Here is a 25,861-nt window from a genome sequence, read left to right as displayed (position 1 = left end):
GAGAGACATCAGAGATTGTAACATTCTCTGTTTCACGGAAATATGGCTCTCTCGGGATATGTTGTTGGAATCTGTCCAGCCACCGGTCCGGCTTCTCCATGCATCGCGCTGACAGAGATAAACACCTCTCTGGGAAGAGGATGGGAGGGGGTGAATGCTTTATGATTAACGACTCATGGTGTAATCAAAACAACATACAGGAACTCAAGTCCTTCTGCTCACCTGATCTAGAATTCCTTACAATCAAATGCCGGCCATTTTACCTACCAAGAGAATTCTTATCAGTTATAGTCACAGCTGTGTACATTCCCCCTCAAGCAGACACCAAGACGGCCGTCAAGGAACTTTACTGGACTATATGCAAACTGGACACCATACATCCTGAGGCTGCATTTATTGTAGCTGGGGATTTTAACAAAGCAAATTTGAGAACAAGGCTGCCTAAATTCTACCAGCATATTGATTGTGCTACGCGCATGCGCAATACCCTCGACCACTGCTACTCTAACACCCGCGATGCATACAAAGCCCTCTCCCGTCCTCCCTTTGGCAAATCCGACCATGATGCGATCTTCCTCTTTCCGTCTTATAGGCAGAAACTCGAACAGGATGTGCCAGTGACGACAACCATTCAACTCTGGTCCGACCGATCGGAAGCCACACTTCAAGATTGTTTAGATCAATATGTTCCGGTCAGCTTCTGAGAACAACATCGACCAATACGCTGACTCTGTGAGTGCGTTTATAAAGAAGTGCATTGGAGATGTTGTACCTGCTGTGACTATTAAAACCTACCCTAACCATAAACCGTGACTGGATGGTGGCATTCGCACAAAACTGAAAGCTGAATCCAAAACTGAATCCACCGCATTTAACCATGGAAAGAGGTCTGGGAATATGTCTGAATATAAACAGTGTAGTTATTCCCTCCACAAGGCAATCAAACAAGCAAAATGCCAGTACAGGGACAAGGTGGAGTCGCAATTCAACGGCTCAAACACGAGACATATGTGGCAGGGTCTACAAGAAATCCCGGACTGCGAAAGTAAACCCAGCCACGTAATGGACTCCGATGTCACGCTTCCAGACAAACTAAACACCTTCTTTGCCCGCTTTGATGATTATACAGTGCCACCGTCACGGCCCGCTAACAAGGACTGCCCCCCCCCTCCTTCTCCTCGCAAGGCTGCTGGCCCAGACGGCATCCCTAGCCGTGTCCTCAGCACATGCACAGACCAGCTGGCTGGGGTGTTTACGGACATATTCAATCGCTCCCTATCCCAGTCTGTTGTCCCCACATGTTTCAAGATGGCTACCATTGTTCCTGTACCCAAGAAGGCAAAGATAACAGAACTAAATGACTACCGCCCTGTAGCACTCACTTCTGTCATCATGAAGTGCTTTGAGAGACTAGTCAAAGATCATATCACCTCCACCTTACCGGCCACCCTAGACCCACTTTAGTTTGCCTACCGCCCCAACAGGTCCACAGATGACGCAATTGCCATCACACTGCACACTGCCCTATCCAATCTGCACAAGAGGAATACCTATGTAAGAATGCTGTTCATTGACTACAGCTCAGCATTCAACACCATAGTACCCTCCAAGCTCATCATCAAGCTGGAGGCCCTGGGTCTCAACCCTGCCCTGTGCAATTGGGTCCTGGACTTTCTGACAAGCCGCCCCCAGGTGGTGATGGTAGGTAACAACATCTCCACTTCGCTGACCCTTAACACTGGGGCCCCATAAGGGTGGGTGCTCAGCCCCCTCCTGTACTCCCTGTTCACCCACGTTTGTGTGGCCATGCACGCCTCCAACTCAATCATAAAGTTTGCAGACGGCAAACAGTAGTGGGCTTGATTACCAACAACGATGAGACAGCCTACAGGGAGGGGGTGAGGGCACTCGGAGTGTGGTGTCAGGAAAACAACCTCTCACTCAACGTCAACAAAACAAAGGAGATGATCGTGGACTTCAGGAAACAGCAGACGAAGCACCCCCCTATCCACATCGAAGGGATAGCAGTAGAGAAACTGAAATGGTCCACCCACACAGACAGTGTGGTGAAGAAGGGGCAAACAGCACCTCTTCAACCTCAAGAGGCTGAAGAAATTTGGCTTGTCACTCAAAACCCTGACAAACTTTTACAGATGCACAATCGAGTGCATACTGTCGGGCTGTATCACAGCCTGGTACTGCAACTGCACCGCCCTCCATGACACCTACAACACCCGATGTCACAGGAAGGCCAAAAAGATCATCAAGGACATCAACCACCCGAGCATATTTGCCTATTAACACCGCTACCATCCAGAAGGCGAGGTCAGTACAGGTGCAACAAAGCCGGGCCCGAGAGACTGAAAAACAGCTTCTATCTCAATGCCATCAGACTGCTAAACAGCAATCACTAACTCAGAGAGGCTGCCGCCTACATTAATACCCAATCACTGGCCACTTTAATAAATGGATCACTAGTCACTTTATACAATGCCACTCTAAATATTGTCACTTTAATAATGTTTACATATCTTACATTACTCATATCACATGTATACACTGTATTTAATACCATCTATTGCACCTTGCCTATGCCGCTCAGCCATCGCTCATCCATATACTTACATGTACATATTCTCATTCACTCCTTTAGGTTTGTGTGTATTAGGTTGTTGTTGGGGAATTGTTAGATTACTTGTTAGATATTACTGCACTGTCGGGAACTAGAAGCAGAAGCATTTCGCTACAATCGCATTAACATCTGCTAACCATGTGTATGTGACAAATAACATTTTATTTTATTTTATTTTATGAAAACCTGCTCCAGAGCGCTCAGGACCTCAGACTGGGGTGAAGGTTCACCTTCCAACAGGACAACAATGCTAAGCACACAGCCAAGACAATGCAGGAGTGACTTCGGGACAGGTTTCTGAATGTTCTTGAGTAGCCCAGTCAGAGCCTGGACTTGAACCTGATCAAACATCTCTGGAGCAGCAACGCTTCCCATCCAACCTGATAGAGCTTGAGAGGATCTGCAGAGAAGAATGGGAGAAACTCCCCAAATACAGGTGTGCCAAGCTTGTAGCGTCATAACCAAGAAGACTTCAATCAATTTTAGAATAAGGCTGTAATGTAACAAAATGTGGAAAACATCAAGGGGTCTGAAGACTTTCTGAATATACTGTAAATTGTCACGACCGTCGTAGTGAATGGACCAAGGCGCAGCGGGTCGAGTGCTCATCGCAACTTTATTTGTGAACACTTATTAAACAAAACAAGAAACGAACGAACTAACTAACTAACAGTCTTGCAGGCAAACCACAGCAGTGCAAAGAACAACCTCCTACAATACCCATAACAAACATACTCCTAAATATAGGACCTTCAATCAGAGGCAACGATAACCAGCTGCCTTCAATTGAAAGCCCCAATCCCAATTACCTAAACATAGATCTAAATACCCTAGAACAGACATAGAACTATACAACATAGAACTAAACCAAAAACCCCGGAATACATATATCAAACGCCCCTCTACATAAACACACACTCAAAACCATATAAAACAAATACCCCCTGCCACGTCCTGACCAAACTATAATAACAAATAACCCCTTTACTGGTCAGGACGTGACAGTAAATACACCACTGGTTAATAGACAGATTAATATGGCTATGGATTAAAGTTTTTGCTAGTGCAACCATGCCTCACAGGGACACACCACAGACTATGTGAACAAGCTTCATAATCATCAGCGATGAGAGGAGAAAAAAAATCTACTTTTGAAACATTCTTTCTCCCATTGGTCAATTTTTTGAAACAAAAGGATCTCAATCCCTCCCCGCTCCTCTGCATTCATTCCCTTTGATGAATTATATTCACGGGCAATCATTTCTGACGACTGCACACCAGTCAGCTCCAATCACTCAACAATAAGTGCTCAGTTGGGTAACAGTGGAGCCTAGCCAATGCCGGAACTCCACTGAGCATGCCCAGTGCTCACTAGTGTGGGGTTCAGATACTTGGTAGAAGGGTGCAGGGAGTCTTGGCAACTGCCCATGTATTCTGGAAATAGAATGATATTCCACAGTGTTTGGTTGGTACACTGCTCCCCTACCGTTTGAAACACCACTTTCATTGTGACAGTTCTGAAGAGGCTCAGAAGAGACATTGAGAGCTGGGCTTCCTGGTGTTTTATTTCTCTGGGTTTTGTTTTATGTGATCGAGGTCCGAGAGAATCCCAACTAGACCCCCATCCCTCCGTTGACCTTTCTGAAAGTAAACATTTCTCTTTCTTTGTAAATGGTCATGGCCTCTTCCATTTCTCCCTTGCTCACGTTAGTAATGGTTGGTATTGCTGGGAGAAGGATTGTGAGGAGATTAAATGTTCCTGAGGCTCTTAGCCGTCGGAGTGTGTACATCACTGACTGTGGCAGCTCCGCAGCTTCCAAGCCTTTTGGATCAGAATTAGCTCTGTGTTCCTAGTTTTCATCTCTCTCACACCCTCTCTCTCGCTTGCTCTCTCTCTCCCTCTCATCACACATCTCTCCTTCTCTCTCACATCTCTCTATTCCCCCCTCATCTCCCTCCTTCTCACATTTCTCTTCCTCTCTTCCCCCTCCTCTCTCTCTCTCTCGCACATGTCTCTCCCTCATCCAAACTCTCTCTCTCTCTCTCTCTCTTTCTCTCTTACGTGAACCCACTCGTTAATGCAATTGATTCTCGGTCTTTGAGAGCCGGTGACATGTGGAGTTGAGAAGCCAGAACTGGGGCATCTGTGTTGTCAGTGAGAGAGCTAACTGACAAACTGAAAGGCCTGATTGCAGACAGCTGTGATGGTTTGAGGTTGGACAGGTGCTAGAAGGTGTGTACAGGGAGGGTGCTGCCTTTGCACCAGTGTGTCTCTCTCTTTCTCTCTCTGTCTCTGCCTCTTTGTCTGTCTGTCTCTGTAGGTGTGCCGATAAGAGAGGTGTGGTAGTGGGGTGTGGGGTAACACAGTGGTCAGGGGGATGACAGGGGGCTCTGACAGTCCATAGCTAGCCTCAGGCTAACGCACTAAAGCGCCATAGCTAGCATCGCCAGAGGATAATGCTGGATGAAAGTATCTCTCATTCCTCTCATTCGCCAAGAGCAGGGATTCAGTTCTAGCCTTTATCATTCTCTGCTGAATGATTTAATTCAGAACTTGTGGGAATAGAAAACAAGCCTTGTTCTTGATTTGAATATCTCTTAGAACTAAAATGTATTTTTTTTTTCACACTAGACCATGTGCTATGGGGGTGGTTTGTTTGGCAAATATGTCACACACACTCAAGCTTTTTCATGCTCAACAAGCACACTACGTTGTTCATTAGTCATGCCGATGTTTTGTTTTAAATGGACAATGCCCATGTCATGTGTCACGTTGTTTTTCTGCTCTGTAAGTGAACCCAATGCAATGTAGCCTTAGTGTCTAACTTAGTAGTCATAGATGAATACTGCTACACACACAATAAACCAAACCAAAGGCATTCAAAAGAAAGAGAGAACAAAAAGGTGCCTTATTATTTTCTGTAATGCAGAAATTACATTATACCCAAACACCACTTATAGGAATTACCACCACAACATCTTCTGCAATTTACCACGTTCAGTAATCACCAGATTTCAGTCATCTGAAAAGATAGATTGAAGATTGCAGTATAATAGACAGTGAGTGAGTGTTTTGTTTAGCACTGTATTGCAATGCTTGTTCTGAGTTCCAAATGGCACCCTATTCCCTATGTGGTGCACTGCCTTATGGGCCCTGGTCAAAAGTAGTGCACTAAATAGGGTGCCATTTAGGATGCGGATGCCTGTACAGATCCAGTGGTGTTCTGCATTCATCCCCGTGTTTCCTGTGGTCCCCTACAGGGAGTTTGGCTGGAGAGACCCAGAGCTGCCTGAGGTGATTCAGATGCTGCAACACCAGTTCCCCTCAGTCCAGTCCAACGCTGCAGCCTACCTCCAACACCTGTGCTTCGGAGACAACAAGATCAAGTCTGAGGTAACCTGCACCAGGCCGATATGGCTACTCATACATTTCTACTGCCATGTGATAGCGGGGACACCTGCATCCACTGCTACATATTATGAAATGTATAGGCCCCATGAAGTTGTTAAATCCGTGGCTAACACACTGGGCTTAAAGAAAGTCAGAATCAGTCAGTGGGATGGCCCTGGGCAGCTGTTGTTTCATTTGAAACTTGTGAAATATAGCAAAATCCGCCTCCACCTTCATGTTCAGTACATCATCTAAAATCTATACCTTTTGTGAAACCTTTTTTGAGAATAATTTACAATTCTAGCTCAGGATCTATCCCAGGTGCTAGAATTGTGAATTCTCCTCACATTAGTGGTCAGATAGTATTGCCTGATCTTGCCTCACCTGACTTTCCTCACCCTAATGTTGGATAGCTTGGTGGTGTCATATCTGTGTGTGATATGTGGGGACATTGGCTGGGTGAGGTGGAGGGATGGTGAGATGGAGGGATGGTGAGGTATAGGGATGGTGAGAGGTGGAGATGGAGGGATGAGTTGCAAGTGAGATGCTGTCTTGGAGGGATTGGAAGAAAGTCATTAGGTCAGCTGATACCTTTTCCTGGAACACTGCTGACGCTCATCTCATCGCCTCTCTCAGACAGATATATCACAGGCAACATGGGCAGACACACACTCCACACACACACACACACACACCACACACACACCACACACACACCTTGGCAATCACACACATATGCATACACACATACAAATATAGACACACATACAGTGATATACTATGTATACAAAAGTATGTGGACACCCCTTCAAATTAGTGGATTTGGCTATTTCAGCCCGTTGCTGACAGGTGTATAAAATCGAGCACACAGCCATGCAATCTCCATAGATAAACATTAGCAGTAGAATGGCTTTACTGAAGAGCTCAGTGACTTTCAACGTGGCACCGTCATAGGATGCCACCTTTCCAACAAGTCAGTTCGTCAAATGTCTTCCCTGCTAGAGCTGCCCAGGTCAACTGTAAGTGCTGTTATTGTGAAGTGGAAACGTCTAGGAGCAACAACGGCTCAGTTTTGAAGTGGTGGGTCACACAAGCACACAAAACGGGACCGCCGAGTGCTGTAGCTTGTAGCGTGTAAAAATTGTCTGTCCTCGTTTGCAACACTCACTACTGAGTTCCAAACTGCCTCTGGAAGCAACATCAGCACAAGAACTGTTCGTCGGGAGCTTCATGAAATGGGTTTCCATGGCCGAGCAGCCGCACACAAGTCTAAGATCACCATGCGCAATGCCAAGCGTCAGCTGGAATGGTGTAAAGCTCACTGCCATTGGACTCTGGAGCAGTGGAAACACGTTCTCTGGAGTGATGAATCACACTTCACCATCTGGCAGTCCGACGGACAAATCTAGGTTTGGTGGAAGCCAGGAGAACGCTACCTGCCCCAATGCATAGTGCCAACTGTAAAGTTTGGTGGAGGAGGAATAATGGTCTGGGGCTGTTTTTCATGGTTCGGGCTAGGCCCCTTAGTTCCAGTGAAGGGAAATCTTAACGCTACAGCATACAATGACATTCTAGACGATTCTGTGCTTTCAACTTTGTGGCAACACTTTGGGGAAGGCCCTTTCCTGTTTCAGCATGACAATGCCCCTTTGCACGAGGTTATACAGAAATGGTTTGTCGAGATTGGTGTGGGAGAATTTGACTGGCCTGCACAGAGCCCTGACCTCAACCCCATTGAACACCTTTGGGATGAATTGGAACACCGACTGCGAGCCAGGCCTAATCGCCCAACATCAGTCCCCGACCTCACTAATGCTCTTATGGCTGAAGGGAAGCAAGTCCCCGCAGCAATGTTCCAACATCTAGTTATAGCAGCAAAAGGGGGACAACTCCATATTAATGCCCATGATTTTGGAATGAGACGTTTGACAAGCAGGTGTCCACATACTTCTGGTCATGTGGTGTATTTATAGTACTGCGAGGCGATGCACGTTAGCTGTGTGTGTCATCATGGTACCTTGTCTCGCCTAGCAGTATCTTGGTTATTTTTGGAGCAGAAGGCTGTGTGAAGGAAATGACTACTTAATGGGCACTCTATTTTAGTAACAGTAGAGCAATGGAGATGAAGGAGGGAGATTTGTATAGTAAGTCAGTGTCTTCATAAACAGCAGGGAATAGAAGGCATGCTCTGAATAATGGCAGCATGTACTGTATGTAGCCTGCAATCTTGTGAGCCAGTGTCTATCACCTTTGCCAACAGAGCACTCAGATAAACAGGCTCTGATTTGTAATGGTTTTTCTCCTCTGTGTTTAATTGGAGTTGAGATGGACAGCAAGAGCAGCAGTGCTGATCCATTCTGTTGGGCCTAGCAGCACATCTGCTGACTGTTGGCACCACTCCTCTGGTGTGCGTGCGTACGCACACGTCTGTACGTATGTTTGTGACACTCTACCTGGTCGTCTTATCTCACTTCCTCTGTCAATATGTCACTCTGTCCTCTGTCTCTCTGTGACAGTGTTTCCTTGGCATGTCTGTCTGTGTGCAGATTAACCAAAATGTCTGTTATTTTTCATTTTTTAAACAACTGACCGACGTTGGTTGAATTATTTGAATTCCATTTAGTTAGTTTTTTTTCTTCTGTGAGCTCAATGCACACATTGCACCATTTTTCTAGAGATAAATCAATCCAGTCTAAACTTTGCTATGTAGTTGGGAGTTAGTTGTAGTTTCCAACAGGCCAATATTCTACATAGTTTAGCGCAGAAAACGTATAACTACAATGACCATGATCCATTGCGTATCTACTTGTCCGGTCTGTGTTTCTTTTACGCCTGCTACGGAAGACAGAAGAATGCGCGATCGTGAGGTAATATAGAGAGCAGCTGTTGCTTTGCAAAGTATCTCTACCTGAAAATACATGATCTAAGTGATTGATAGTCGGTATTAAGCATTCATAAAAGTATGCCTTATTTACTTTGAAGAAAATAGTGATTTTGTCAGACAGCATAGGAAGCAGCTCTATAGAGATGATATGATGATTTGGAATGAAATAATAAAGTCATCAAATAAACAAATGTGTTATATTTTATTAAAGTAATGTGAATACAATATGATTAGTAAGTGATAAGCAGTAATAGACAGTCACTACCATCATGGGACTTTTATTTAATTGGTTTATTCTGTGTTGTTACAGCATTCAACCCACATAATGCATAGCGCATTTAATGTAAATAATTAAACATAAATATTTTTTATAATCGAACCGAAACTGAACCGACCTCAAAAAGCACTAATCGCTCAGCACTAATATGCAGCCACGTGACTCTAGAGCCTTCAAGCTCAGCTGTGGACCTCGAAGCCACTTCCACTGCGTCTTTTCATTGTTCCCCTCTAATCAGGGACTAATTTAGACCTGGGACACCAGATGAGTGCAATGAATTATTAGGTAGAACAGAAAACCAGCAGGCTCCGGACCTCGTAGGGTAGGATTTGAGGACCCCTGCTCTAGAGTAATGAGGGAGGAAGGAACTGTCTAATCTGGCTCTAGATGATTTATAGAGGAAAGGTACCTGAGTGAAATAAAGAACAGGATTCATAGGGATGCCTCCAGGGATATTGTTGTCCATACTGAAAACTATAGATGACTTCAATGGCAGAAAGTTTGTAAAATTGAACTGTATAGAACAGTAGCTAGCTACACTATTGCATGCATGTTTGTACTGTTCTTTGTCTATCTATTCATTTTGATCGAGTCTTGATCGATTCGTTATGATCCACTAACGTCCTCCTTTTCTCTCCTCTCACTGTTCCTCTCGCCAGATCCGAAGGCAGGGAGGAATCCAGCTGCTGGTGGATCTGCTGGACCACAGGATGACCGACGTGCACCGCAGCGCCTGTGGAGCTCTGAGGAACCTGGTGTACGGAAAGGCCAACGATGACAACAAGATCGCCCTGAAGAACTGTGGGGGGATTCCAGCCCTGGTCCGCCTTCTGAGGAAGACCACCGATGTGGAGATCAGGGAGCTGCTTACAGGTACACAGAGTTTGGTGCTAAGTTTTTACAAAGAGAGACATAACATAGCCTTGCTATATGACATTATAAAGGCTCATACCTGCTTATAGCCAGTTATTAAGCATTTTACCTGGATGCTTATATCTAGAGTTTATACACAAGCTGAATTTAACAGGACATTGGTACTGGGAGCTGGATAACTAACAACTACTGAAGGCTATAGTGGTGAAGAATCACAAAGGGACTTTTCACATCAACATCCTTAGTAGTGGTTAAGCAGTGGTTAAAACTAATATCCGCAAATGACTTACTGGATGGAAAATTCCTATATTTGATTAAATACAATATGATGTAATACTTGCATGGTGCTATTATCTATTAAAGGAGAGCTGTTCTAATTGAAACATTGCCTAAATGTACTTAGTCAATAACAAGTGAGAGGTTAAATCCCCTAGTCATGTTTATAGAGGGCATTATTTTATTATTTATTTTTTTACTGTAGAGAGGATTCTGAGCCTGGAAACGCTTTGGAAATAAATGGTTTGTGCTGGTGCTGTCTTAAAGGAGATTACCATATAAATGAGAAAGCAGTTCAACGCGCGGAACACAGAGTCCCTCCTGTCACAAATGAATCAGGCATCAGAAAACCTTCCCGGCCCAGAGGAATTCTGCCTCTTCACTTCTTCTCTTCTGGCTGTTTAAATCAGAGTCACAGTGACCGCCTGCGCCTCCTCTCCCCTCTCTGTGACTGGGCATGGATTAACGGGACTATTTACCCGTTTCTCTCCATTTCCCAGCCTTCCCCGTGCCACCGACTGCCAGGAGGCACCTTACTTAGGGAAGCGGTAGCGGCGGTTTATGACATCACAGGAAGCCAAACCAGGTTGTTGTTTTCTGTGCTGCTCTAGCAACCCCCCCCCCCCCCCCCGGGAGCTAAAGATGATTATTTAGCGGGAATAAAGCTCTTTTAAATGGCGGATTTCTTGTCTCCTGAGATTAGAGATGTGGATTGTGTCCTGGACTCCAAGTGACATCGAACAGGAACCCATGTCGCTGCACTTACGCAGCCAGGACGCAATTAGTCTCGTTTAGTGGAGGGGTGGATGAGATATGGTCGTGCTGGATTATGGTTAATCAACTTGTCCTTCTGTAGTTCTTGGAGTAAATTAATTGAAAAGTAGAGTAGTTGGATGAGATTGAAATGTAGAAATGTACAGCCATCTACAGACAACAATTCACAGACATTTACACTGAGTGTACAAAACAGTAGGAACACCTGCTCTTTCCATGACATAGACTGATCAGGTGAATCCAGGTGAAAGCTATGACCCCTTATTGATGTCACCTATTAAATCCACTTTAATCAGTGTAGATGAAGGGGAGGAGACTGGTTAAAGAAGGATTTTTAAGCCTTGATACAATTGAGACAGAGATTGTGTATGTGTGCCATTCAGAGGGTGAATGGGAAAGATAAAATATTTAAGTGCCTTTGAACGGGATATGGTAGTAGGTGCCAGGCGTACCGGTTTGAGTGTGTCAAGAACTGCAACGCTGCTGGGTTTTTCACGCTAGACAGTTTTCCGTGTGTATCAAGAATGATCCAACACTCAAATGACATCCAGCCAACTTGACACTGTGGGAAGCATTGGAGTCAACATGGGCCAGCATCCCTGTGGAACGCTTTCAACACCTTGTAGTCCATGCTCCGACGAATTGAGGTTGTTCTGAGGGCAAAAGGGGATGCTCTATATTAGGAAGGTGTTCCTAATGTTTTGTACACTCCGTGTATATTTGGTACCCTGGTGGCTCACTATAGAGTGGCTGATTTAATTAGAACGTCATCTGCACTGAATCAGTCCTTTGTCACTTGACTGCGGGCTCACGACACAGCGGCTGCCTCACCTGAACCACATTAAAACAACAGGCTCCTTCCTCAAATTCCATTTCCGTCACCTTGACAACCTGCACAGTGCCCTCACCTTCCACGGCCCCCTGTAGAGTTAATTTAGGTCCAGTTCTGCAGACGGCCCCTTTCTCCCCCTGTAATGATGCTCTCGCTCCCCACCTAGCACCCCCCGTACCGCATTGCCTCCCCGATGATGTAAGGCTGAGGCAATTAACCTCTTTCATCTGTCAGGCGAAATAAAAAAATATGTTATAGGTAGTTATTATGCGCCGAGCCTGCCGCCACTCTAGGCAGCAGCCCTTTCATTTTTGAAAACACAGAAATGCTGTGCGCCGCCCCGAGCGCGGTAAAGTGATGCTCTCTGTAAGATTACTGTTTCCACTAATTATGAGCAACGCAGCTAGTTATTTAGATGCAGAGCAGACCACAAGGAAAACATCCCGACATGACTGATAAGACGAAAGTAGATCTGTGTAATTACATTGTTGTTGTGAGAGGAACGGGTGAAGAGTGACTGTCTGCCTCATCACTGGTAATTGCAATCATAGATGCTACAGTGTCCTGGGAGGGACATGACACGGTGAAGGTCAACAAGAATTATAATGTGTTGGGCCAGCTGTCAAGGTCATTACTGTGTGTGTGTGTGTGTGTGTGTGTGTGTGTGTGTGTGTGTGTGTGTGTGTGTGTGTGTGTGTGTGTGTGTGTGTGTGTGTGTGTGTGAGCCCTCTCAACAAATCACAGTGGTATGTGGTATGGAGTGTTGTAGAGTGAAGGACCCTCTCCTCTTCCTCCTCCTCCCTCTTCCTCTCTCCTCTTATAGATAATTGGCCAGCTCTTGTGCTGTGTGTGTATCTCGACCTTTGGCTGACAGCGGCTGCTCACCCCTTAACACCATCCATGGTAGAGTCACCATGTTCCGACCACATCCTATTGAAAGCAATTTGTGGTGACACGTGACTCGGTTGTCTTTTCATTATACTTAACAAAAATATAAACGCAACAGGTAGTCCCATCTTTCATGAGCTGAAATAAAATGTTCCATTCTCAAAAAAGCCTATTTCTCTCAAATGTTGTGCACAAATTAGTTTACATCCCTGTTAGTGAGCATTTTTCCTTTGCCTAGATAATTCATCCACTTGACAGGTGTGGCATATAAAGAAGCTGATCATTATGCAGGTGCAGTTTGTGCCGGGGACAATAAAAAGCTGATGAAACTGTGGGTTTGCACAACCAAAGATTTTCTGCACAAACTGTCAGAAATCGTCTCAGGGAAGCTCATCTGCATGCTCGTCGTCCTCACCAGGGTTTTGACTTGACTGCAGTTTATTCACCAAATACTTATTTTCCACCATAATTAGCTAATAAATTCATAAAAAATCCTACAATGTGATTTTCAGGATTTTTATTTCTCATTTTGTCTGTCATAGTTGACGTGTACCTATGATGAAAATTACAGGCCTCTCTCATCTTTTTAAGTGGGAGAACTTGCACAATTGGTGGCTGACTAAATACTTTTTTGCCCCACTGTATCTGTATTCCCAGTCATGTGAAATCCATAGATTAGGGCCTAATGAATTTATTTCAATTGATTGATTTCCTTAAATGAACTATAACTCCGTAACATTTTGAAATTGTTGCATGTTGCATTTATATTTTTGTTCAGTGTATTATGAGGAATATTATTTTAGTATCATCATACAGCTGCTGTAATTCAGGTTCAGTTGAAGTCATATGTAAACTGGGATGTGAGATGCTCTCTGTGGACACGTAATGCCTCTGTTCAGTGTTCAGTAAAGCACCCGAGATTGAGGAGGAAGACTGAAGTCATAGTCAGTGTGGTTAAAGAGGAGAGAGGAGAGCCCAGCTGCAGAGAGAGAGCTTCCTCCCTGTCTCTGTGTAGGTTACGCATACAGTCTGTGCCAAAGCCGCTGGCTTGGAATGTAATTGGTAGGTTGGCTGGTTGCACATGAAATTACAGAAAAAATTATCCAAATCTATGAAGCCCTAGGTGACCAGTTTATTGCACAACCACGACGGCCTCTCACTAAATCACAACTAGGGGCTGCAATATGCTCTTTTGTGAACATATGCATGACAAGTAATTAAACATTTATAGAATCTTACCGTTTCTTTTCAGTGTTTCGAAAAATGTTGTCACACATTATCCTCATTTCAATTTCAGAGGAGGTATATTGAACTTTTTTTCATCACAAAGTCTATACGATTCAGCACAGTTTCCACTCTCATGTGCGCAATATACCTCCTGACCATTCTCCCACGTTAAATCACTGTTCGTCAACATCTTACCCTATCTGATGTTCTGTGTTCAGGTGTGCTGTGGAACTTGTCGTCGTGTGATGCCCTGAAGATGCCCATTATCCAGGACGCCCTGGCCGTGCTGACCAACGCTGTCATCATCCCCCACTCGGGCTGGGACACCTCGCCCCATCAGGAGGACCGCAAGCTGCACTTGCACTCCTCCCAGGTGCTCCGCAATGCCACTGGCTGCCTCAGGTCAGTACTGTTACTGGACCCTCGGTTCAATCAATCAATCAATCAATCAATCAAATGTATTTGCTAGATTTTTACATCAGCAGTTGTCACTAAGTCCTTTACAGTTACCCATCGTAGACCCCAAAGCAAAGCAGGAGTGAAAGCACAGTGGCAGGGTCAGAGGTTAAATTTCACAAGTCATGACAGCGTATGTTAACTCTGAGGTTACATGCAATGGGTGGTAAGGTCTCTTCTGGGGACTTGAACTCTTCTTCTCTGGGTAGATTTTACTGAGAGCAGTCGGCTTCTCGTAGGTCAGTATCTTCCTGCTTTGTCGATCCCTGGCTTGTTCCTTTGTGTTGGTAATGCAGTATGTAACACATTGCTCTTTCACACATGAATACTTTGGAAGCTTTGTTCTCATTGTGAATATTGACTTGACGAATGAGGGTTATTGATTAAGGAGGTTTTATCACAGACAGTGAATGCCACAAGTGTCAGACTGATTATGTGAACCCATGTATCATGTTTCTAATTACCCACATTATGAGGGGTGTTGTGTGAAAACACCATGTCAGCACTCTTTGAGGCTTAAAGATGCCTCCTCTGCATTAAAGCATTCTATATTGTCAAAGGACTTTCTGATTATAGCGCTGGCATCGGAAGACAATTGGCTGTGTGTCAAGTGTTTCAACTCTTGATATCTGGGCCCTCGTCCCCTGCGTACCAGCAGGAGAAGCGTCTGTGAAGGAGAATAATGAGATCTTAGCTAATACATTGCCTGTCTGCTCATTCTGGGGTTATTCATTTTAGCTACAGTGCATTACCCTCTCTGTGCAATATGTCACCGCTTCTCTGTTGTGGTATTACCTGCTAATAGTTGATGGAAAGAAAACAAAGGCTTGGGGTCTATTTTAATATGCACACATTACCTTGTCAAAGCAGGAAGTGATTAATGAAAGGGAGGTCGGGCTTTGTGGGGACATGTCCCATTCCCATTGGCACCCAGACAGGTAGTCTTCTGCAGTACAACCAATCAGCAGTGCAGCAGAGTGAAGTGGGAGGAATCCCGCTGTAAGTGAAATGTGCTGAGTCTTAATGTCTGCCTGTGATGAGGGATGGCTGACTTTACAGTAAATCCCTGAGCTGAGCAGGCTAATTCATCTGTTTCATGGGTTGTTAAGGAACAGAACAGAACAGAACAGGGGCTTTGATTGAATGGTTAATGTGCGGGACCAAGATGCCTTGCCACCTGCCGCCTCATCACACATTTGTCCCTCATCATGTGACACTCACTCTGGCAGAACAGAATCACCATGGCTGACGGGGAGCAACGCAGCACACTAGTTGACTTTCATTCTTCACAGGATGTCTCTCTGCCAGGCATCAACTGCTGTGTAATGGGAGAAAGTCTGCCAATAGGACCATGGCTCTGACTGATCAGCAAGATAACATACTCACCATCTCTATCTATCACACCCATACTCACCATCTCTATCTATCACACCCATACTCACCATCTCTATCTATCACACCCATACTCACCATCTCTATCTATCACACCCATACTCACCATCTCTATCTATCACACCCATACTCACCATCTCTATCTATCACACCCATACTCACCATCTCTATCTATCACACCCATACTCACCATCTCTATCTATCACACCCATACTCACCATCTCTATCTATCACACCCATACTCACCATCTCTATCTATCACACCCATACTCACCATCTCTATCTATCACACCCATACTCACCATCTCTATCTATCACACCCATACTCACCATCTCTATCTATCACACCCATACTCACCATCTCTATCTATCACACCCATACTCACCATCTCTATCTATCACACCCATACTCACCATCTCTATCTATCACACCCATACTCACCATCTATATCTATCACACCCATACTCACCATCTCTATCTATCACACCCATACTCACCATCTCTATCTATCACACCCATACTCACCATCTCTATCTATCACACTCAAACTCACCATCTCTATCACACCCATACTCACCATCTCTATCTATCACACCCATACTCACCATCTCTATCTATCACACCCATACTCACCATCTCTATCTATCACACTCAAACTCACCATCTCTATCACACCCATACTCACCATCTCTATCTATCACACCCATACTCACCATCTCTATCTATCACACCTATACTCACCATCTCTATCTATCACACTCAAACTCACCATCTCTATCACACCCATACTCACCATCTCTATCACACCCATACTCACCATCTCTATCTATCACACCCATACTCACCATCTCTATCACACCCATACTCACCATCTCTATCTATCACACTCATACTCACCATCTCTATCTATCACACCCATACTCACCATCTCTATCTCACCCATACTCACCGTCTCTATCTCACCCATACTCACCATCTCTATCTATCTCACCCATACTCACCATCTCTATCTCACCCATACTCACCATCTCTATCACACCCATACTCACCATCTCTATCTATCTCACCCATACTCACCATCTCTATCTATCACACCCATACTCACCATCTCTATCTATCACACTCAAACTCACCATCTCTATCACACCCATACTCACCATCTCTATCTATCACACCCATACTCACCATCTCTATCTATCACACTCAAACTCACCATCTCTATCACACCCATACTCACCATCTCTATCTATCACACCCATACTCACCATCTCTATCTATCACACCCATACTCACCATCTCTATCACACCCATACTCACCATCTCTATCTATCACACCCATAGTCACCATCTCTATCTATCACACCCATAGTCACCATCTCTATCTATCACACCCATACTCACCATCTCTATCTATCACACCCATACTCACCATCTCTATCTATCACACCCATACTCACCATCTCTATCTATCACACTCAAACTCACCATCTCTATCACACCCATACTCACCATCTCTATCTATCACACCCATACTCACCATCTCTATCTATCACACCCATACTCACCATCTCTATCACACCCATACTCACCATCTCTATCTATCACACTCATACTCACCATCTCTATCTATCACACCCATACTCACCATCTCTATCTATCACACCCATATTCACCATCTCTATCTATCACACTCATACTCACCATCTCTATCTATCACACCCATACTCACCATCTCTATCTCACCCATACTCACCGTCTCTATCTCACCCATACTCACCATCTCTATCTCACCCATACTCACCATCTCTATCTCACCCATACTCACCATCTCTATCACACCCATACTCACCATCTCTATCTATCTCACCCATACTCACCATCTCTATCTATCACACCCATACTCACCATCTCTATCTATCACACTCACTCCATTCTCCCATACTCACCATCTCTATCTATCACACCCATACTCACCATCTCTATCTATCACACCCATACTCACCATCTCTATCTATCACACCCATACTCACCATCTCTATCACACCCATACTCACCATCTCTATCACACCCATACTCACCATCTCTATCTATCACACCCATACTCACCATCTCTATCTATCACACCCATACTCACCATCTCTATCTATCACACCCATAGTCACCATCTCTATCTATCACACCCATACTCACCATTTCTATCTATCACACCCATACTCACCATCTCTATCTATCACACCCATACTCACCATCTCTATCTATCACACTCAAACTCACCATCTCTATCACACCCATACTCACCATCTCTATCTATCACACCCATACTCACCATCTCTATCTATCACACCCATACTCACCATCTCTATCACACCCATACTCACCATCTCTATCTATCACACTCATACTCACCATCTCTATCTATCACACCCATACTCACCATCTCTATCTATCACACCCATATTCACCATCTCTATCTATCACACTCATACTCACCATCTCTATCTATCTATCACACTCATACTCACCATCTCTATCTATCACACCCATACTCACCGTCTCTATCTCACCCATACTCACCATCTCCATCTCACCCATACTCACCATCTCTATCTCACCCATACTCACCATCTCTATCACACCCATACTCACCATCTCTATCTCACCCATACTCACCATCTCTATCTCACCCATACTCACCATCTCTATCACACCCATACTCACCATCTCTATCTATCTCACCCATACTCACCATCTCTATCTATCTTACCCATACTCACCAACTCTATCACACCCATACTCACCATCTCTATCTATCTCACCCATACTCACCATCTCTATCACACCCATACTCACCATCTCCATCACACCCATACTCACCATCTCTATCACACCCATACTCACCATCTCTATCTCACCCATACTCACCATCTCTATCACACCCATACTCACCATCTCTATCTCACCCATACTCACCATCTCTATCTCACCCATACTCACCATCTCTATCACACCCATACTCACCATCTCTATCTATCTCACCCATACTCACCATCTCTATCTATCTTACCCATACTCACCAACTCTATCACACCCATACTCACCATCTCTATCTATCTCACCCATACTCACCATCTCTATCACACCCATACTCACCATCTCCATCACACCCATACTCACCATCTCTATCACACCCATACTCACCATCTCTATCTCACCCATACTCACCATCTCTATCACACCCATACTCACCATCTCTATCACACTCATACTCACCATCTCTATCTCACCCATACTCACCATCTCTATCACACCCATACTCACCATCTCTATCACACTCATACTCACCATCTCTATCACACCCATACTCACCATCTCTATCACACTCATACTCACCATCTCTATCTCACCCATACTCACCATCTCTATCACACTCATACTCACCATCTCTATCTCACCCATACTCACCATCTCTATCTATCTCACCCATACTCACCATCTCTATCTCTCTCACCCATACTCACCATCTCTATCACACCCATACTCACCATCTCTATCTATCTCACCCATACTCACCATCTCTATCTCACCCATACTCACCATCTCTATCACACCCATACTCACCATCTCTATCACACTCATACTCACCATCTCTATCTCACCCATACTCACCATCTCTATCACACCCATACTCACCATCTCTATCACACCCATACTCACCATCTCTATCACACCCATACTCACCATCTTTATCACACCCATGCTCACAGAGGCAACAAACCTATGTTCCCTTTTTTGTATAATTTCCTTTCATCTCTGGGGTCAGCTGTTGCGTCTGGTCTACCCTGGGGGGGTCAGTGGACAGTGTCTGCTGTTTGTGTTGGAACGACCTGATAAAGGACCCCGTGTCTCACCTCCTAGACCCTGTCTCTCCCCCCATGGTCAACTCACTGATCACTGGAAGAAAATAAACAAACGTAACAGAACCGATACACATAGATTAGATTGATCAATGGCCTGCTTTGTTCATCAGGACCATTACAAAGTGCTGGAGGTGCTGACGGGGTCACAAACAGGCCATCAATAATCTCCCTGTCTTTTGACCCCAAACTCCACCAGCAGGCACCCGTAGATAATGGCCATGGTGTCCATCTAGAGGCTCCCTATAAGACAAGGCTGTCTGCATCATTACAGACTCTTAGTGACCCGACATTTAAAGGGCAGCGGAGAGGAGCTCTTTAGGACAGAGGCTGTGTCCCAAATGGCACCCTATTCCCTTGTCAAACATGGGACACTAGATGGGTAATATGGGCTGAAATGGGGCTGATGGGCCAGTCTTGTCATGGAGTTAAACTATACTATCGTTAACGCCATTTAGCTATAGCCTACATTCATTCATTAATTCATGTTTATGTATCCTTATTTTACCAGGTTAGGTTGACTGAGAACATATTCTCTTTTACAGCAGCGACCTTGGGAAGTTATAGGGGGGAGGAGATTGGATAAATGAGCCAATTGGAAGCTGGGGATGATTTGGTGGCCATGATGGTATGAGGGGCAGATTGGGAATTTAACCAGGACACCGGAGTTAATACCTCTACTCTTACGATAAGTGCAATGGGCTCTTTAGTGACCACAGAGAGTCAGGACACCCGTTTTTGTAATGCGTCTGTGTGTAGCTGGTGTAGAAGAGTCAGGCGCAGGACAGCAGATATGAGTAAAGTCGTAATTTTACTCAATAATAATACAATACACGTCAATAATTCCAAGGCCACAAATACGGATCGCAATACAATAAACAATCACTCACAAACAAACATGGGGGAACAGAGGGTTAAATAATGAACAAGTAAGTGAGGGATTGAAACCAGGTGTGTAAGACAAAGACAAAACAAATGGAAAATGAAAAGTGGATCGGCGATGGTTAGAAGGCCGGTGATGTCGACAATTATGACAACGGTAAGCGAAGATGTATATATTTAGGCCTGAAATTAAACTGAACTACCTGTAGCTACAGTACAATATAACAGGGATACAGTGCTGAAGAGAAATGTGTCTGTTGTTGCAGGAATGTGAGCTCGGCGGGGGAGGAGGCTCGCAGGAGGATGAGGGAGTGCGAGGGCCTCACCGACGCTCTGCTCTACGTGATCCAGACCGCCTTGGGCAGCAGCGAGATCGATAGCAAGGTTTGACTTTGTGTTTCCTTTCATCTCCTCCCATAAAGAATACCCTTTAACATGACGCTGAGGAAATGACAGACAGGGGCGGCCCATCATTACAAAACACGCACACTCACTCACTCACACGCACCACAACTATCAAAAGTTGTTGATAGCTTCAGTGACACCTAGATAAAACGAAGACGTAACGCCCAGTATAGACCCCAGACAGTTTGGAAGCAGACCAGAAATATAATCTATCCACAAACCTTTTAGCTTCCTGGACTGTTTATAAGTGTACTGTTTAAGCAATCAGACATCCTATCCACCATAACCACCCTCATCACAACTGACTTCTCCAAGGCCTTTGACAAAATCGTACACACCATCACCATTGAATGACTAATCCAACTGGGTGTCAGACCTGCCCTCACACCATGGCTCTGACAGCCTCTCAGACTGGCAGGAACTGATGGGAGGTGTCCCTCAAGGAACTTTTCTGGGCCCTCTCATCTTCCTTCTGGTCACGGACAGTGCAGCCTGTGATTTCGACAATAGGTGGAAATATGTGGACGATCTAAATCTGGTCCACACGTCTACAACAGGAAACATCAGCACAGCACAGCCCTTGAACAACTTCGACACGTGGGTACATGCAAGCAGAATATCACTGAACCCTGCCAAGTACAAAATCCTATTAGTGACCTTCTCAAGAAATCCACCTATCCCATGCCCTCTCTGGAATGAGGGCCAGGATCTCAAAGTGTGTGATAGTGTGAAGATTTTAGGGTTAATGGTACAGAAGGACTTACAATGGAGCGAGCAGGTTGCTACAATGGTAACCAAGAGGAACATAATTATTTTTTGCCGCCTTAAAAGGTTCCATGTGTCAGGAAGACCTGGTTAGCATTTACACCGGCTACATACGTCCCACCCTGGAGTTTGCCGCTCCTGCTTGGCACAGTTCACTGACCCAGGACCAGTCTGATGACCTGGAGCGTATTCAGCAGAGAGCATGCCGCACCATCCTCGGAGGATACTCCAGTTATACTGAAGCACTTCAGACCCTGTCCCTACCCCGGCTTCATGAAAGACAGACACAATTCTGCTCTGACTTCACTGTCAGCCTCCTAAACTCTCATTTCAGAGACTGGCTACCCCCTGAGCAAATCACAGTAACCCGCAGCCTAAACAAACTGACTATGCTAAAGTCTAGAACTGAATGCTACATGAGGTCACTAATCCCATATTTCTGCTCATTGATTAATGAGTCACTTTAAGACCACAGGACATTATTGATTTACATTTTTTTACTCTTATTTTTGTATTTTGTTGCTCTTATCGATTAATATGTTGTATGTTAATGGGTTTCAGTTTCTATTGACTGCTATATCAGTAAAATAATACTAGAACAACACGCGGTTGGACCTTGATCGGTGTGTGTCCTGAAGGTTGCCTCCCTGACGCTCTCCACCTCCTCATCCCCTGTAAATGACCTTCTTCATCAGGATTTAGTTGCTTAACACCTCTCCTGTCCTTGCTGGTGCACTGCATAGAGAGATAGGGAGAATCTACTGTGCATTCTGGCTAGACGCTAGCAAAGATCATCAACCGCTCTGATTACACTGGCCATTTCCCTAAAGCCAATACCAGATGTCCAATTTCCTGCGAATGAATTCCTCAGAGTCTATGGAGTTAATGTTTTGAAATGTATTATTTAGGATAATACAAACAGCGCCTGTTTATATTATGTTGAGATTATATCCTTTATACGTACTAGTCAATGTTCAACTATTGGAAGGATTCAATCACAGGTCAGGCATGGAGAAATTGACACACTCAGTCAATGTCAGATTCTGTGTGGTTCAAGGTCACCTGTTTATGGCTTGTGGAATACCTTGTGAATCGGAGAAAAAAAAGGGACAAGGTACTCCGTACATACGGTGCATGATAACCTGGAGCAGTGCAACGCACACACTACATTATCCCGATGTCAAGCAATAACAACTGTTCTTCCCTAATAAAATACCTTCCCTATCTGCCCTCTCTGCTACAGTCATAAAGATACAGTCGGTTATGGTACCGTAAAGCTCCTCTGATTGTACCACTGCGTACACGCTCTAAATGAGCTCCCTATTTTGTTTGGTTTTCGATGGGCCTTTGTTATGTCTGGACTACTTTCTACCAACCAGTTTGAAGGAGATCTGGTCAGCTCTAATCCCACTGAAAATCCTTTACAAGACCAAAGTCCCCCCCACTACATTATTTTCTGCCTCAATGATCACGACAATGGGATTAGCACTACAGTACTGCTCTGGCCTGGTCCCAGCACAGCAATCTAACCAGTACAATGAGTTAGTCATACGTTAGGAACAGATGCACTTGACTTTACTATACCAATCGCGTTTGCGAACTTACAGACTGGTCAATTAATGTACCAATCGTCTTGACATACTGGTCGCCTTTAAATACTAGTTAAAGAGCTATTCTTTAATTCTTTCACTGTTAATTGTATTATTGAAGGGTTGCCATCTGCTTTGTTTAGCTGTAGGCATTCTGTAAGATGACATTAAGTAAAAGTGTCAACATACATACATTAAGCAATGGAGCCATGGCCTATTGCATTGCTTGTGCTGTCTATTCGAAAGCAAACAGCAACAGACAGATATTTGACTTATGCATGTGCCCCAGTTTATAGCATCCTTATAACATCCTGTCCACTTACATTGGAGGAAATGAACAGTCGTATCACTTTTAACTGTATTTACCACTACATGGCCGACATGGCCAAGCATCTCATGGCACGTCTCAAATTAAAATACTGCTCTCATCTCTTGATCTCTCTCTTTCTTTCTTTCTCTCCCCCCTCTCTCTCTCTCTTTCTCTCTTTTTGTCTCTCTCTCTTCCTCTCCCCCTCTCTCCTTTCCCCCACTCCCTCCCTCTATCTTTCGTCATCTCCCTCTTTTGTCCTTGCAGACCATTGAAAACTGTGTGTGCATTTTGAGGAACCTCTCGTATCGACTAGCTGCAGAGACATCTCAGGGACAGCAGATAGGCACAGACGAGCTTGACGGATTGCTTTGTGGCGATGCCAACGGCAAGGATGCCGAGAGCTCTGGTTGCTGGGGGAAGAAGAAGAAGAAAAAGAAGGCCCATGATCAGGTGGGTTCCTCTCCTCTCCACTGCAGCTGTTAGCAATTAGCCAGCATGTTACAGCAGTGGTGCTGTAAGCCCGGCTAGGGAGGGGGGTCTACATCTCATGGATAATTACACATTTACTGGGTTTAGTTCTGAAAGAGGGTCTTCTGGTTTCTTCTGGTTTCTGCTGCCAAGCCTGGGAAAATAAACTGGCAAAAGTCAAGGTTTGATTATTATCCAACTGAGTTGGATTATGCTATTCAGTGGCATTGAAATGGCGGTACAAATAATCTAATCTGGCGTACATTAGATGCTCATGCAGTTGGTAAGGTGGGGATGATTTAGTATGTGAGATATGCCACATGGATGTTATGTTGCTGGATGCTCATTCTTAATAATTTTTATCTTGTAAGTAAATAATTCAGAAAGCAGTGCGTGACTCACTTGTCACTCAAGGCTCAACCATATTAGGTGTTTTCAATATTTTCATTGTTGTTTGATAATTAAAGACAACTGCCCCTAAAACCCAAAACCATGTGGCATCGATATGAGTCAGAAACATTTATTCTACTGTGGAAATGACTACAAAGTGAAAATAGGATAATTTTGGTCATAAAGTCAGTCTCGTCCAAAACAGAGTTTTGTTAGACTTGTGGTTGTGACTGCATCACAACGGAAATTAAGGTTGGGTTTGTTTTAATCCTGCCCACATGCCGACAGCTGGCAGCACACAAGTGATCATACATTTCGGAGTGCAGCTGCACATGACCCGATCGTAATGCCTGTGTTAAATGTGGGTTGACTTTGGTTATCCCTTTGGGTCTAGTTGGGGACCAGCGGTAAATTACACAAAGTACATGCAACAATATGTTGACATTTCAATGACTTGAAAACCTCAAACCAAACTATAAATTGTAAAAATTAATATACAAATATTAAAAGCATTTAATGGGAACTAAAAGGTGTGCAACATGAAAATATTGTCTCATTTACATTGTGTAATTTATTGACAGTCCCTAACTATCCAAAGTCAAACCAATTTTGCTGCAGTCGCACACCAGCCGGCTGAAGCTAATTGGCTAAATAATTTGGCTAACTCTTTACACCTGCGAACACACCCACATCAAACCACACCCCGAAACCATCTCACGTTTGAGTTCAGTCATGGCCGCTAGCATTTCTTAATCAACCAAATCTCAAACAAGGCCAAATCAGGTAGTGCAGTCACCCTTTAAGCAATTTTTAGTGGCACTGTAAACTAAGTGGCGTTGTCAAACTGTTTGATGTCACATCTTATGCCTGTAGTATTGATAAGTAGTAATATTCCACCATTCTGTGTCACCCAGTGGGATGGTGTGGGGCCCTTCCCGGACTCGGCTGACCCGCCCAAAGGCATTCAGATGCTGTGGCACCCCACCATCGTCAAGCCCTACCTCACACTCTTGTCTGAGTGCTCCAACCCAGACACCCTGGAGGGGGCAGCCGGGGCTCTGCAGAACTTGGCTGCAGGCAGCTGGAAGGTACAGCACAGTACAGTAAGCTATGGTCTCCCTCCTCAGAGCTGCTCCAGCGGCAGCCATTTTCTTTTCACACTGTCATTGTCAAACTGTCAAAATGAACTTGCTTTAGACATTGGTTGCTCTTAGCTCACTGCAACATTAAGAAAG

The 25,861-nt window shown here is 44.5% G+C and overlaps 1 protein-coding gene across 4 annotated transcripts in view; it reads left to right on the top strand.

Annotated features, from left to right (window-relative positions):
* The window catches only part of LOC106599307 (catenin delta-2), a 105,354-nt gene that overhangs the window by 65,934 nt on the left and 13,559 nt on the right, over window positions 1-25,861 (top strand). For all 4 annotated transcript variants that reach the window (XM_045714683.1, XM_014190470.2, XM_014190471.2 and 1 more), the window contains 6 exons: window positions 5,894-6,026; window positions 9,844-10,057; window positions 14,273-14,456; window positions 20,966-21,083; window positions 24,033-24,218; window positions 25,541-25,729. In XM_045714683.1, coding sequence (XP_045570639.1) covers window positions 5,894-6,026; window positions 9,844-10,057; window positions 14,273-14,456; window positions 20,966-21,083; window positions 24,033-24,218; window positions 25,541-25,729 — 1,024 coding nt within the window. The remainder of the gene's footprint in view (window positions 1-5,893; window positions 6,027-9,843; window positions 10,058-14,272; window positions 14,457-20,965; window positions 21,084-24,032; window positions 24,219-25,540; window positions 25,730-25,861) is intronic.

The sequence above is a fragment of the Salmo salar genome, chromosome ssa03 (assembly GCF_905237065.1).
Source record: "Salmo salar chromosome ssa03, Ssal_v3.1, whole genome shotgun sequence".
NCBI classification, from domain to species: Eukaryota; Metazoa; Chordata; class Actinopteri; order Salmoniformes; family Salmonidae; genus Salmo; species Salmo salar.
Note: the sequence above shows the minus strand (reverse complement) of the source record. Positions and strands in the feature narration are given on the sequence as shown.